General features: G+C 38.9%; 1 protein-coding gene across 4 annotated transcripts; it reads left to right on the forward strand.

Moving 5' to 3' along the window:
• Positions 1–5,622: 5,622 nt before the first annotated feature.
• rad21l1 (RAD21 cohesin complex component like 1) lies at positions 5,623–14,519 on the forward strand. Of its 4 annotated transcripts, none has more exons than XM_014336241.2 (14): positions 5,623–5,717; positions 6,019–6,185; positions 6,848–6,977; positions 7,973–8,072; positions 8,348–8,451; positions 8,573–8,680; positions 9,976–10,077; positions 10,253–10,357; positions 10,461–10,690; positions 11,509–11,590; positions 11,956–12,098; positions 12,203–12,313; positions 12,567–12,641; positions 13,797–14,518. In XM_014336241.2, the coding sequence occupies exons 2-14, from the start codon at positions 6,039–6,041 to the stop codon at positions 13,983–13,985; spliced, it is 1,626 nt and encodes a 541-aa protein (XP_014191727.1). In that variant the 5' UTR covers positions 5,623–5,717; positions 6,019–6,038; the 3' UTR covers positions 13,986–14,518. The 4 variants fall into 4 exon arrangements, with proteins under 4 accessions (XP_014191727.1, XP_005930733.1, XP_005930734.1 ...); XM_005930671.2 differs by having other exon boundaries at positions 10,235–10,357; positions 13,797–14,515; XM_005930672.2 differs by lacking the exon at positions 12,567–12,641 and having other exon boundaries at positions 10,235–10,357; positions 13,797–14,519.
• Positions 14,520–14,547: the final 28 nt, after the last annotated feature.

Genomic DNA, 14,547 nt, shown 5'->3' on the forward strand with positions numbered 1-14,547 from the left:
GCTGCTTCTCTTATCTTCATGTGAATTTCCTCTTTTCAGTCCCAATCTCCATCACCAACTCTCTTATCCTCAGTTTGTCTGTTCCTCTTAAAAGCCCAGACTATGACTTCCCATACCAACTGTTCTTGTGCACTCAGACAACTCAAGACATCATTTTAGTGCAAAACACAATTTATTTTGGCGGGTTTAATTCTCTGCTAGTCGTCACTGCCTTGAAGGTCACTAGAAGAAGGATTTTTGCTCTTAAACATGGATATGTGAGAGAAAGGCAGGTCTATGAGAGACAAAGGAGAGAGATTAAAAACTCCTCTATGAGTTTAGGCTCTTTCATCTTACCTCTGGTCGAGGAAAACCACAGTCATACCTGGCAGAATCACCCTGATGTCAGGCTGTGACCTCCTGTGTAAATTAAAATGTATCTGGTTATTATAGTGGCGGCTGTGGCTACAATGTAGCTGCCATCACCAGTGTGTGAATGTGTGCGTGAATGGGTGGATGACTGGATATGTAAAGCGCTTTGGGGTCCTTAGGGACTAGTAAAAGGCGCTATATAAATACAGGCCATTTACCATAGTGCACTGAATCACATATTTTACTAACACTGAACTAATTTTTCAGTCAATTAGTTGATTAATCAGTCTATCAGCTAAGATTTCTGTTGAATCAATGAATTGCTTAATATGGAGCCTATTTTCTTTCTTGGCTCTATATGATGTTAGGGAGAGCAAATATCCATAACATGGTCATCCAGGAGAATATCTCTGACTATGACTACAGCGGTTCCACCCAGCTGTTATTCACACTTCCTCTTTATGAGCAGCATCCAATCAGATAATAATTTAATTTGGAGGAGAAGGGACTGAGCTAAAATTGCTTCATGCAAAACAAGGATGAACTTTATAAGATAAATACTCATTATTTTGAACCGTAACACATGCACAGTGACTAAAAATTTGGTGCTGGAAATGAGCAGAAAAGGTCCATTTTATTTTATTTATTTATTTTTTAAATTTTTAAGTGGAATTTTAAATCAGTTAAAATCTTGGAAAATGGGGTCAAAATTTAGCACTCTATAATACACAAAGTATTTACGGTAACTCTCTAAGTAAATTAGTGTTTAAGATCCAGGACATGATGTTAAAAAGCTGACATAAAATACGTTTATTAAACACAGTATGTTTTTATTAGAATAATGAAAAGAAATATAAAGAAAACAAATGACCTGAAAATGATTATTCAGCAGAAAAACCAGACATGAAAGTTAGTGTTAGGTGCAACACTACACCTCAGCAAGATTTAACATTACAACTAAGGTCTGCAATAGACTGTGAGTAATTACTGTGCACTTCTTGTAAGGTTTCACTATATTTCATCTTCAACAGAGGGTGAAAGTTACATTCTAACCCAAACTTTGACACCATGGCTCTGCTTGGTTTTTCCCAGCATGCTGGTGCCCTCTAGTGCATACAAACAGAAAGACAGTGGAAAGACAATAAGCCTTCGTTTAGTTATATGTAAACAGATATTGTAGAAAGGTGTATGATTATTATTATAAATTTTGGGGGGAAATAATACATTTTCACATATCAAAGGGGGGAAAAAACAAGGAAGAAAATAAAAAACTGAACCACAAAGAGCAGAGGAACAAATGTGCTGTCTATTGATTAATATACACACTTTCTGGCCACTTCATTAGATGCACATTGATAGTACCTGGTTGGACCTTATTTTGCCTTATTTCAAAACTGCCCTAATTCTTCATGGTATAGAAATGCTGGGAAGATTCCTCACCGATTTTGGTCCATATTGAGATGATAGCATCAGTTGCTGCAGGTTTGTCAGCTGCACATCCATGATGCTAATCTCCCCTTCCACCACATCCCAAAAGTGGATTGAAACTGGCAAGTTATCCTGCTGGAAGCAGCCATCAGATGATCTGTACACTGTTCATAAAGTGATGGATATGGTCAGCAACAACACTCAGGAAGGCTGTGACATTTAAATGATGCTCAGCTGGTACACCATTAAACCACCACCACCAGTTTGAATCAAGTCTTTCAAGCTTTCATGTTGTTTACATCAAATTCTGCCCATTTTGCAGTGAAACTCAGACTCATCATACATGGCAACACTTTTCCAGTCTTCTGTTGTCCAAATTTGGTCAACTTTTGCGAAGTGTAGTCTTCATTTCCTGTTTTTAGTTGACAGGAGGGGCACCCAGTGTGGTCTTCTGCAGCCAATCCCATCTGTTTCAAAGTTTGACATGCTGTGGGTTCAGAGAAGCTCCCCAGTATACATTGGTTGTAATGAGCAGTTGTTTGACCTCAAAGTGGTTGTGCGGAACATGCCAATAGATCAGCAATTTTTAAAATGCTCAGCCCCCCATCTGACTCCAACAGTCTAGTATCTTTCGTCCTCATTCTGATGCTCACTCTGAACTTTAGCAGGTTGTCTTCACTATGCTTACATGCCTAAATGCAGTGATTTACTGCCATGTGATTGGCTGACTAGATATTTGTGTTATCTGTGTTATATCTTTATCTCTGACCAACGCCCGGTCGAAGATAAACATATCAGGTCAATGCTGATGCACATCTGAAACAGGCAGTTCATGCTTGAATTTGTTGAACAGAACAAGGGAACAGGAAACCTTAAGAACAAAGTGGCAAATAAAGACTAACACCTCCTTCAACCTCCTATATATTGGAATAACATTAAGCTACATAATCTTTATTTTTCCAATACCCATAATTCCATAAAATTCATCTTTATGTATCCTGTAGCTGTAAATAAGTGGTGGATAAAATTACTTTTAAACTTATTACTGCATTAACACATCCCAAGCAGATACTGGATGTCTGCAGACACTGTCCATTGCCTGGGGATGAGCTCCAACTGAAACAGGTGATCAAACCTTCATCCCGCATGTGTTTGAAGGAGAAACTGGGGAAAACATACACGATAACAGGTAGCACATGCAAACTCCACAGATAAGACCGCTGCCTGAGCATGAACTCTGCTGTGAGCACTAAAAACTGAGCCACAATGTTACTGTGGCAAAAGAGTCAGTACGTCAGTACGTTCCAAAACTGGTATTTAGGTTTACATCTTAAGATGTGCTTCTGCATACTGGCGCTTTTTGCAGAATGCAAGCCAGCATGTTTTTGAGGGGTTTTTTGTCTGTGTCAGCTACACATAATGCATGACTGTCAAAGTACAAAGTGCTGTTATGATGGAGTATATCCCAGTTGTACGCCTTCTGCATGCAGCAATACATATTTTGTAAGAGCAGCTGTAGTATGCATTAAAGGGAAAAAATATTCAGTTTGGGATGCAGCCCAGAAAATTAAAAACACCTGTGTGTGTCTGTGCACTCCTAAATAAGATACAGTATGACAATCTCGTGCTGCACCCTCGTGCTTTTCCTTCACATGTCCACTGGTCATTAGGACCAAAAATATATTAAATCATTTTGAGGATTTAAACACAAGTAGAAGAAGTAGAAACACCAAACATCAGATTACCACATGAGAAGCATTTATGATGGACTGCTTTAAGAATCCACACCTGATCATGTGTGAAATGAAACTTGTCAGACTTTACAGCAGTAATCGCAGTAATTTGTTACTTTTTCTTTCAATACAACATCTGTCAGTGAGAGAAATTATATAATCACATAGGTTTTTAAATGACTTTCCTTTTTTTACATGAATAAGTTAAGAGTCTGAGGACAAACCAGTTTGACTCACTGAATTTAAGCCCACTGGGGCATGAAGCCTCTGAAAAGCATTGCTTGTGATCTGTTTTCTTTAAGACATAAAACATTAGCTAATTTGTAAAAAAAAATTGAAAAAAAATTGAATTGTTACATGATTCTGAGTGTGCTTTAGTTTTAAGAAACATCAGTTTAACAGAAACATAAAACAGTTATTTAGTGCTTTTCTTGCACAAATGGACAACCTAAAACTAAAAAGGAGTCATGCTGTCAAATGTGACAAACAGTAGGCCAATTATATCTTTTTTTATATCAATACAATTGCATTTTTTTACTTTGTGATTTTCTCCCATTAATATCTCTTTCTTCAGATCTAAATGTATAAGGTCTTCATCTTAAGCAGATGTCACTCAGATATGCACAAAATATGAAGTAGCTTATCTTAACTGCATCCATAAACTGTGCCCCCTCAATCATTAGCAAATAAATTAAGCATAGAATAGAATAGTTTAGATTTTAGTGTAGAAGTTGGAAGCAGTATAACATAGCATTACCTAAAGTCTAAGTAAAACCAGGGCCATCACTGCCTTCTGGTTGGCGCCTCAGGTCAATCTGGTCCCACACCTCCAGACTCACAAACAGCTTCTTCCCCTGGGCCATTCGGACTGTCAATAAACACTATCCCCCCACACCCCACGCACACGCACCTCACCAATCTGAGCCAATGTTTGAGTAACCTTATCACTCAGGCCACTCACACACGGACTCTATTCAGACCAAGACTTTTCTTTGCACTACCTCCAAGCACTCTGTGACTATTTTGTTCTCCAGTGTGTGACTTTCTATTATTTAAGAGAGCATAGAATAGAATAGTTTAGATTTATGTATATATATTCCCTTGTTTTGTATATATATCCCTCTTGATTGATTCCTGTTTGCTATTTATCCCTACTGTCTACTATTTATATTTTATTCTGGCACAGTTGGTGTGCAGCACCCACAATTTTGTTGTACATGTACAGTGACAATAAAGGACTATTCTATTCTATTCTATTCTATTCTATTCTATGTAGATTAAAGCTCTCCTTGAGGAAAGTACTTACATATAACAAATTAAGAGTTGTTTCCATGCTGTTATCATACATTATCAAACATTATATTGTATATTAAATAGTACTCTCAACTGGGACTGGTGGAAAAGTTGAGAATTGGGAGTGGGCAGTTTTATGGAGTACTTGCATATATGTATGTCCTGGTAACTTTATTGTAGTGGTGATTGGGGCATAAGAGTACTATAGGTACTTAACATATGGGATCTCCATGGAGTATGACGTTGAGTAGAGTAGGGAGCAACTGGCAGACAGCCTGGAGTGAAGAAGAATGAATGTCAGCAGACATAAGACAAAATACATGTGTGCAAATGACAGGGAGAGATGTGTCAGAGTGAAGCTGCAAGGAGTAGAGGTAGTTAAGGTAGATTAGTTTACCTGAGAGAGAAGGATGTTAGGTTAGGGTGAGATGGATTCAGATGATCTGTGGCGACTATTAAAGGGAGCAGCGAAAAGGGAAAAAGAAAATAGGCCATATTTTCTGGATAGATGGATGGTGTTGCACTTTGCAAAAGTCCTTGAGCACTACTTAGACAGCTAGAGACCAGTATTGTTAGAGGAAGACTAACTTTAATGACGATGAACATAACTAATGGAAAGCACTCTTTTGCTGTTCTAATAAGGTTTCTTATGAATAATTGATTAAAAATTCTTTAAATATGTGAATTTCTTTTCAACTTAAGCTTGAATAGTGAAATGTGTGATTTCTTTTTTTTTTTAATACCACAGGTACTTTTATAATGTTAGTAGTTTTAAAAAATATATATATATTTGTGGCCATTTATATCAACTGGCTGTTGTTGTTTGTTTTTTAATTGACGTAAATGGCGCCAGAATAACCCCTGGCGGTGTTATGCTGTTCAATGTCAAAAGGCGGCACTTTCAAAGTTAAGGTAGGCGGCTGTGTTTGTGTCGGGCCTTTACTGCGCTTGTGTAAAATTAATTATTATAACCCCTTTATGCTTTTAGCGTCACTGATAACAGTAGAAGTTAAACTCACTTGAAAAAATTCTGATAGGCTTACAGCTTCGTAGCTAACTCTTAGCTAACTTAGTTAGAGGACATTGACAGTAGAAGTCAGGCTTAGTTAGCGGTCAAGGAAACACCTATTTTCTAAACTTAGCTAAATCAGCATGAGAAAATTCAGCCGAGACGTGAAACATAATTAAACAAACACTGATATTTCCCTCACAGGTGACAGCTAACTTACCAACATGATGTTCTACACACAACTCTTCACTTCTAAGCGCGGATCACTAGCCAAAATCTGGCTAGCAGCCCACTGGGAAAAGAAGCTAACAAAGGCCCATGTTTTTGAATGCAACCTGGAAACAACTATCAGAGAAATAATTTCACCAAAGGTAAACGTTTTCAAAGCGCATATCCATAACCACATATTATGGGATAACTTAAGCCAGTTATTATAGTTTTATGTTGACATTAGCTTTATGATTTTTCGTTGTGCTTGAGCAATGAAAATAAAGGACCATTCTATTCTATTTGAACTGTTTTCATTTCCGTTTAGTTTCAGTCAGTTCCTAAAGTGAATTTGCTTGGTTCATTTCGGTTTTTATGTTATTTTTAGTTTGGGGTTTGTTTGTTTTTTTTGTTTTGTTTTTTGTCTTTTTAATTATTAGAGTATAGGAGGTATTTTCCCATGGGCAAGTAGATAGCACAATATGAACGTGAAACTTTACAGTGAAGGCAGCTGACACACAACACAATCAGACATCCCAGTCTTATTAAACAAATAGTTTTCTTAACAAATTTAACCACAGTGATAAAGACTATTGCTTTCCCTTTTCTGGGTTTATACAGAGCACAGGCAGGGTGGAGATGAGTGTCAGGTGTCTACTTTTTTAAGTTTAAATAAACACACTTTTTTTTTTAGTCTTTGAGTTAAATAATCATGATTTTATCCCTGAAATGACTAAAACGCTTTTTAATGGCTAGTTTTAGTTAATCTTTTATATTAACTATATAAAGAGTGAGTCTGAGACATCAGTTTGTGTGTTCTTTGTAGGTGAGAATTGGTTTGCGGACATCTGGTCATCTGCTCCTTGGTGTGGTTCGAATCTACTCCAGAAAAGCAAAGTATCTCCTTGCAGACTGCAGCGATGCCCTGATTAAGATTAAAACAGCTTTTAGGCCAGGTAACCCCGCCTTGTTGAAGTTTGTGTGTGTTTGCGCGTGTGTGTCTGTGTGTGCGTTAAATAATTTAAATTCTTTCAGAATAACATTGTAAAATATTTTTAATCGGAGCAGCTATTGTTGTACAGTTTATGTGACAGTTCCTCGTAAATAAATAAAGCTAAAACCTGAATTTTAGCGGAACCACAACTTATTTCACAATCTGATCAGAATCAGAAAGGCTTTATTTATCCCCAAGGGGCAATTAAGATACAACAGAGCAGCATGATGTTGAAGATGAGGACAGGGCATAAACAGGCAATAGGAGTGAGATAATAAATACACAGAATATACAGTATATACACAGTTTTAAAATTAAAGTGACTGAAAGGTAAATAACTGTAAGTGACTAAAAGTGAGTAAAGTGTTGGCAATATAAAAAGAGTGTAGAGTAGTTTATGTTTATGGGTGTGGGAAATGGTCTTATCGGCTGATAATAAGGAAAGGATGGTTTTCAGAAATTGATTAACTGCCATGTAAAAAAATTTCCATTCAGATTTTAATACGATTAATCCAGTCTAACAATCCTACAATTATTCCTGGGTTTATTAAAGTTACAGTGTATGGTACATAAGACTGTGTGTGTGTTTGTTTTGTTTGTTTTTGAACCAACCATGTAATCATTTATTTTATATTAGCCATTTATTTGTAATGCAGCAAAAAGCTTCAACAAAAATGGCATATTGCAATATTCATGAAAGGAGTATTTATGAAAACATGCTCTATGTGTTAGAATGCATTAGTTTCACTTATATGTATCTAAAGTGGTAACAGACCGTATCCCATTTATGACATAAGTGCTTAACCAACATATTTTAAGAAGGAACGTTTTCAACCCCAAGAACTTGAGCTGATTTGTGGTTTTCTCATGTACACGATCACAGCAAACAGTCTTTCATCAAACCTATGGTGTGAAAACTTAATTTACCTGCATGCTCTTTCTCTCATAATACACCAGGTCAGACAGATCTGCCGGTGGAGGGGCTTGAGGCCACAATAAAAGCGATTACCTTGGTCGAAGATTTCACTACCTTTGATCCCCAGCTTCCAGACCCCAGGCACTGTTTTCCTCACTTCTCCAACACGTCTAACCTGTCATTTATAGAATTGATTTTTATGACATGCTTGTCAATATAAAAGGATATGAATAGAAGGATTGCTCATATAAAATATATAAAAAAATATAAGGCTGATTGTGGACTTACCTATTTTCTAAGTTATAATTCTGTGTTGACTTCCTAAAGTAAGGCTGCCCTGCAATCATACATAATTTAATTACTTGTTATTTATTTAAACCTGATGAATAAGTATTCTGTTTGTGTCCACACACCAGTGACATAGATGTTGTGGACCACTTTTCACTGAACCAGTGTCGATTGGAGGAAATCACTCTGAAAGAGGATTTTGGAAATAACTTTCTAAACTTTGCAGACATTGGTAAGAGCGGAGTTGTTTTCTTGCTTAAGTTGAGTTGTTATTGTTTTTGTTTCTGTTGAGCCTGATTTCATTCTGTCATAGAATATTATTAATTTCTTCCCTTACTTGTCGTTGATTGTAGGAGATGAGCGCCAAAGTTATCATAATGTATTGATGGATGTGAGCTTCCAGAGCTTGGCTCAACATGGAGATGCATTCGGGGATGAGGACCGAGGATTTGACTTACTCGGTATTCCATCCATCCATTTTCTTCCGCTTATCCGGGGCCGGGTCGCGGGGGCAGCAGCCCAAGCAGAGAAGCCCAGACCTCCCTCTCCCCAGCCACCTCCTCCAGCTTATCCGGGGGAACACCAAAGCGTTCCCAGGCCAGCCGAGAGATATAATTTCTCCAGCGTGTCCTGGGTCTGCCCCGGGGCCTCCTCCCGGTGGGACATGCCTGGAAAACCTCTCCCAGGGGGCATCCTTGTCAGATGCCTGAACCACCTCAACTGGCTCCTTTCGATGTGGAGGAGCAGCAGCTCTACTCTGAGCCCCTCCCGGATGGCTGAACTTCTCACCCTATTTCTAAGGGAGAGGCCAGCCACCCTTCGGAGAAAGCCCATTTCCGCCGCTTGTATTCGCAATCTCGTTCTTTCGGTCACTACCCACAGCTCGTGGCCATAGGTGAAGGTAGGGACGTAGATCGACCGATGAATTGAGAGCTTCGCTTTTACACTCAGCTCTCTCTTCACCACAACAGACCGGTACAGCGTCCGCATCACTGCAGCCGCTGCACCAATCCGTCTGTCGATCTCCCGCTCCCTTCTCCCATCACTCTTGAACAAGACCCCGAGATACTTAAACTCCTCAGATTTGGAGGTGCTGATTACTCGGTAGTCTTACGTGAATTGATGAGGATCAGTTTACAGTCAGTTTTTAGCCAGAAGAACATTTAAAAACAGATCCCTCTCTGGGATACTGACTGACTCTAGTGTTACCTTTACTGTAAAGTTGTGATGCCAGAAAATATTCTTTCAAATATATCAGTATTCAGCAGGCCATTAAAAATTGGTGTTTTGTCACCAAATGCATACAGATCAAAAAAGGAGTATAAACCATTCTTGCAGTAGGTGATTGAGTAAAATGTCACAGGATATGCTATAAACTCAATCAAAGCTCTCCTTTGTCCAGTGGTGTTTGCAATCCTTGTCCTGGTTATAAACTGAAATGTTTGACCTGGATTGCTCACATCTGCTATTAGCTTTGGTGTTTGTGAGAGGAGACTGTCTGTCTGGGCCTTCAGGTCCTTGACAGGACTCGTGTTCATGTATTCTCTCAGGGATCCAACATCTGAACTGTAACACAAAGAATAAATAGCCTTTGAGACACGGCATGGCTCCTATCTGCTTTTTAGTTTTTAATAATGAATGGTTGTATGGTTGCAGATGGTCTCTTTTTTTGCTTTTTCACATAGCAGAATTAAAATTGAATTAAAATAAAACATATTAATTATATGTTTTATTTTTTCCTTCACTGACTTTGTAGATTTTCTGGCGCAGTCCAGTGATAATGCTGAGGCCACAGAATTCATCCAGCAGAATCCACAAAATGAAAACCTGCCGAGCTCGCCTTTATATGATCAGCAAGGTGATATTTCATTGTGACTGTATTTTACATTAGCTATTTAAATCACATTTTCAATTTAATTTAAACAGCTGCAAGTGATATGCGCTTGATTGTACAGCAGCGCAAGGGAATTGTGTTGTTCATTAAGAAAGTAAAGAGCTGTGTTTGCTCTGAACAGAGCCCATATGTTTGGCAGATGCTAACAGAACGGATTCCATGGAAGTAGAGACCCCGATGGCGAATCAGACCACCCTGCTCGCTAATGAGGAGGCCTTTGCTCTCGAACCTGTGCCCATCACTCGTAAGCACCAAGCATGCCAATCAAAAGCCACTCACATCAGAACAGCTGAAATGCCACTCTTTTTCTCACATAAACTCTTGTATGGTTAACTGTTTTTCTTCAGCAAACTCTGAGAGGAAGAAGGGGAAGAGGAAACGCAAATTGGTGGTGGATCAGACTAAAGAGCTGAGCAACGAATGCATCAGAAAGCAGCTTTCTGACTTTTCAGATCTGGTCACTCCTTTGGACATGGCCCCGCCCACTGTGCAGCTAATGCAGTGGAAAGAGAGCGGAGGTGCAGATAAACTCTTTGCACAGCCGTGTTCCACTGTTTTATCGCTCCAGATAAAGGAGGTGAAACCCTGCTACATTCTCAACAATATTAATCCCACAATAATATCACCACTATTGTCTGTTTTTTCTGGGAGTCACATAAATGATTTTCTCCTTCAAAAACCTTTTCTGGTCCACTTCCAGACAGCTTCCAGCGCTGCTATTTAAGCTGAGCACTCTGCAATTTCACGACAAGCTTTAAACCTATTTACAGAGGAATCATTCGTCTTTTAAACTAATGTACCTTTTGGTAATGATAGTGAATTCGATGGCTAAAACTAGTTTTCAGGTAAAGCCCGAAAGACCAAAAGCATCACGAGTGGGACCGGCAACATGCTTGTTGCTTTAGCTTGTGTTGGGTTTTCTGGTGGTTGTCTTCATCTGAAAATCGCTGAGTTATCTGAGGGAGGGCATACAGTGGAAACGCTGTAATGATTACTGCAAATACACGGTTTGATCCAAACGCAAGAGACTTTTGGCCACACTGAAACAATCATAACTCGTCACTTGCCAAATTTGCTTCCCTGTGAGTTCCTTCAGTTGCACAAAATGTAGAATCAGTTAAAGGATTCTCATTTTGACACGCTGCAGGAGATCCAGCATTCATTGCTGATGTATATAGTGCGAGAGGACACAATGAGACTTCCACCAAGTGGTCTCAAAATAGCAGCCGTGCTCGAGGCGTTCTGGAGGTGCATGGGAAGATAATAGATAAGCCAGTTTAAATCAAGTAAAGGCTTTTTGATTTTATGACGTGATTTTGATTAAACTTTGCATTTTGGCGCATAGACAAAGGTGAATCCCTGCTATTAATGTTATGTCACATTTTACATTTCCAGCTTTTTGCTAGGAGTTTTTTCCAAGTGAAGCGCCGTGGTGTACGTGAGGATGTTGAGGAGATGCGCCACGAAGAGCATAAAGGTATTTTATGTTTGTTTATTCATTTCTATGGTGTTGTTTCTGTTATTACAGTACATGTGTAATATAACAAAGTTAAAGCTTAGAGGCAGAAGGGTAAAAAGACAAAAGAATGGTGGAGAAAGTAGGAAAGATTATAATAAAATGATCTTTCCTCTGAGCTTGTTTCTGCCAGAGGCTTCTTCTTGTTGAAATTGAGTTTTTCCTTCCCACTGCTTTCAAGTGCTTGCTCATAGATTTCTTTTGTTGTTGTTGTTTCTGCATTATTGTAGGGTCTTTACCTTACAGTATAAAGCGCCTTGAAGTGACAGTTGTTGTGATTTGGTGCTATATTGTTTTTAATGTATGTGCTTTGTCCTGCTCCTTAGCTCAGAGGGAACGAAGTGCCCTCACTACAGAAGTCAGTGTCATGGATTTATCAGCTGATCCTGAAAAAACACACAACACTGAGCTGACTGAACACGATCACGTCAACGACAGCCAGCGTGAGAGCTACTCACAGCTCACACAAGTAAGTATTAACATGTTATGTAAAAAAATATATATTTATTATAGTTCCCCTGCTTTCACTGTTTTTCATTGTCCATAGCTCATAATCTGTGCTCTTTGTACCAGGATGAAAACAGGTCAGAGCTTACTCATCCATCACTTCCATCTGAAGACTCCATATTTGTCCACCCGCCTTACTTGGAGCACAGCACGCAGTCAACTTCCCTCCACACTCAGGTGCTTGCGGACACAAACAGTTACAAATAGAAGCAGGGCAGGAAACTGTCCTCTGCCAACCTCTGCTTCTCACCGACCTTAACTGTGGAATGAAAGTGAACTAATAATGGATGATTGTGTGTGAAAATAGCTAATACAGTAGACGAGCTCCAATCTATTAGCACTTGACAGATGGCGGGTGTTCATTTCCCACCCTGCCTTGGCGATGTTCCCAGCATCACTGACTGAAATATGGTGCCTTTCTTACCTCCAGTCTATGCTGAATAGCCAGGACTTTGAGGAGAGGAGGATAACCAGGCGAGCACAGAAGCTTCTGAACGCTCTAAAAGTAAGACTCTAAAAATAAATGGTTGGACATTAGAATTAAAGTCGCACCAGCTACTCCATCTTGGATGTAACTGGAATTAAAATAGATGGGAAGAATGCATGTTCAGGACACAGGAGTGTTGTTTGTCCCATGGGGTCTACTTAATTTCAGTTTGGATGTTACATAAGCTGACTTAACATTAGTACTTGGTTCCTGAAAAACGCATGATCGAGACAAAATTCAGACCTGACTGTTATGGTATAGATATGATAACAACATCCTGATTACTCTGCAAACATTTCAGTGTTGAGTAAATGACAGCTAACAGTCTTGGCTTGACATCTGCGATCCTGCTACTGAGGGTTTAAATAGGGCACATCTGATTGTTCAAAATCAGTCACGTGGAGGTTTTGAGTGTGGCGTCCTCTTTGCGACCAATTTTATCTAGCGAGTGTGAGCAGCCTCCCACAACCACTCGAAACTATGTGAAGAAAACACATTTTTCCCTAGCAACCTTTGGTCGCCAGGAAATCACTAACCAGTTTCCAGGTTTAGGAAAGGGTTTGGGGTTTTTTTTAATACTGGTTCCAAGATGAAAGTTGTCCCAATGTCAATGACATAACCTCACCACCTTCTGGATATCATTGTTGGCCTTAGGGAGATGTTGTATTCAAGAATTGTTTAACGGTATCCTTTTACTAATTAGAATAAAACTGAACAAATCTTCTTGACCTAAAGGAGAGTAGCAAAGTCCAGAAAAAGCTTAGCATACCGGGGCCGTCTCTGTTTCTCTTTCTGAAACTTATTTGAGTTGTTACTATCCAGAAATGTAACTTCACCATGCATTAAAAAGAGAAAATTAACATATACATAAATGTAAAGGGATTAAGTTTTGTTTATACTTACCAAAAAGAAAGGACCTGCTGGTCTGTTGGTTAGCACATCTGATCGCAGCCATTTAGTAACAAAATTAGTTGACAATCAAATTTTACTTAATAAGTTTATTTTAAATGTGGACACCCTGTACTGTGTTTTTCTGCCCCATGCCCTACTTAACCCTGAATATCAGAAACTGTAGTCAGCGTGGACAGGAATTTAACAATGAGAGGGATGGGAGAGGATTAGGGGTGATGTACAGGAAATTAAACTCTTGTCTATGTGTGTTTGTGTTTGCAGCAGAGCCAGCATGACAGCAAAGACCCCACGTTCAGCCTGCAGGGAATTTGTGAAGGAAGCAGTCGCTGGCAAGCTGCAACCACCTTCTTCTGTTTCCTCGTCCTGAAAAAACAAGAAGTCCTCCGCCTGTGTCAGACCGCTCCCTATGAGGACATCTCTGCCACACCTGGACCCAAATTCTACAATTAGTAAAAAGCAGAAGTCAGTCTTCTAACATGCCAGCTTGACGCACAATCACTGTGTCTGTTTAACTCTGATAAGATTATATTAAAGTTACTGAAATAAGCTTCTGGAATAAATAGTATAAACTGCATTAAATGAACACATATTACTCTGTTTATATGTTTGCTTGTTCTGGGTTTCAGTGAAGGAACACGTTTCCTAAAATGCTTGGCCATACTGTTTTATCAGGTCTCTGATTTTACATATTCAATTCTCTATATGTTTTAGTCTGCTTTCTGCTTTTTCTGTCGTGTATATTTATTCCAGACACAAGATCTCAGAAGTTATTTCTGTGACCAGTTACACAAAAAAAATGTCACATAGCTCTTTGTTGTTTTATCTGAAATGTTGCTGTTCTTCATTCTTCAAAACTTTCTTTAACAACGTATTTAACGTGACTCTTTAGCAGGTAGAAATATGTTGTTAAAGTTAATTATTTAAGTAGTGAAAATTTAGAAGTTTCTCTATTCGTGCTGTGTCTTGTATTGGCTGATGCATTGTGGATTGCATTAAAGTAAATGCATATATC

Source organism: Haplochromis burtoni, unplaced genomic scaffold (genome assembly GCF_018398535.1).
Source record: "Haplochromis burtoni strain Fernald_Lab_line unplaced genomic scaffold, NCSU_Asbu1 Contig_134, whole genome shotgun sequence".
In the NCBI taxonomy this organism is placed as follows: domain Eukaryota; kingdom Metazoa; phylum Chordata; class Actinopteri; order Cichliformes; family Cichlidae; genus Haplochromis; species Haplochromis burtoni.

Coding starts and splice junctions, on each gene's coding strand:
- rad21l1 (XM_005930671.2), top strand. CDS start 6,039: ATGATGTTCTACACACAACTCTTCACTTCTAAGCGCGGATCACTAGCC. Junction 6,186..6,847: donor GAGAAATAATTTCACCAAAG/GTAAACGTTTTC, acceptor TGTTCTTTGTAG/GTGAGAATTGGTTTGCGGAC. Junction 12,099..12,202: donor GCTACTCACAGCTCACACAA/GTAAGTATTAAC, acceptor TCTTTGTACCAG/GATGAAAACAGGTCAGAGCT.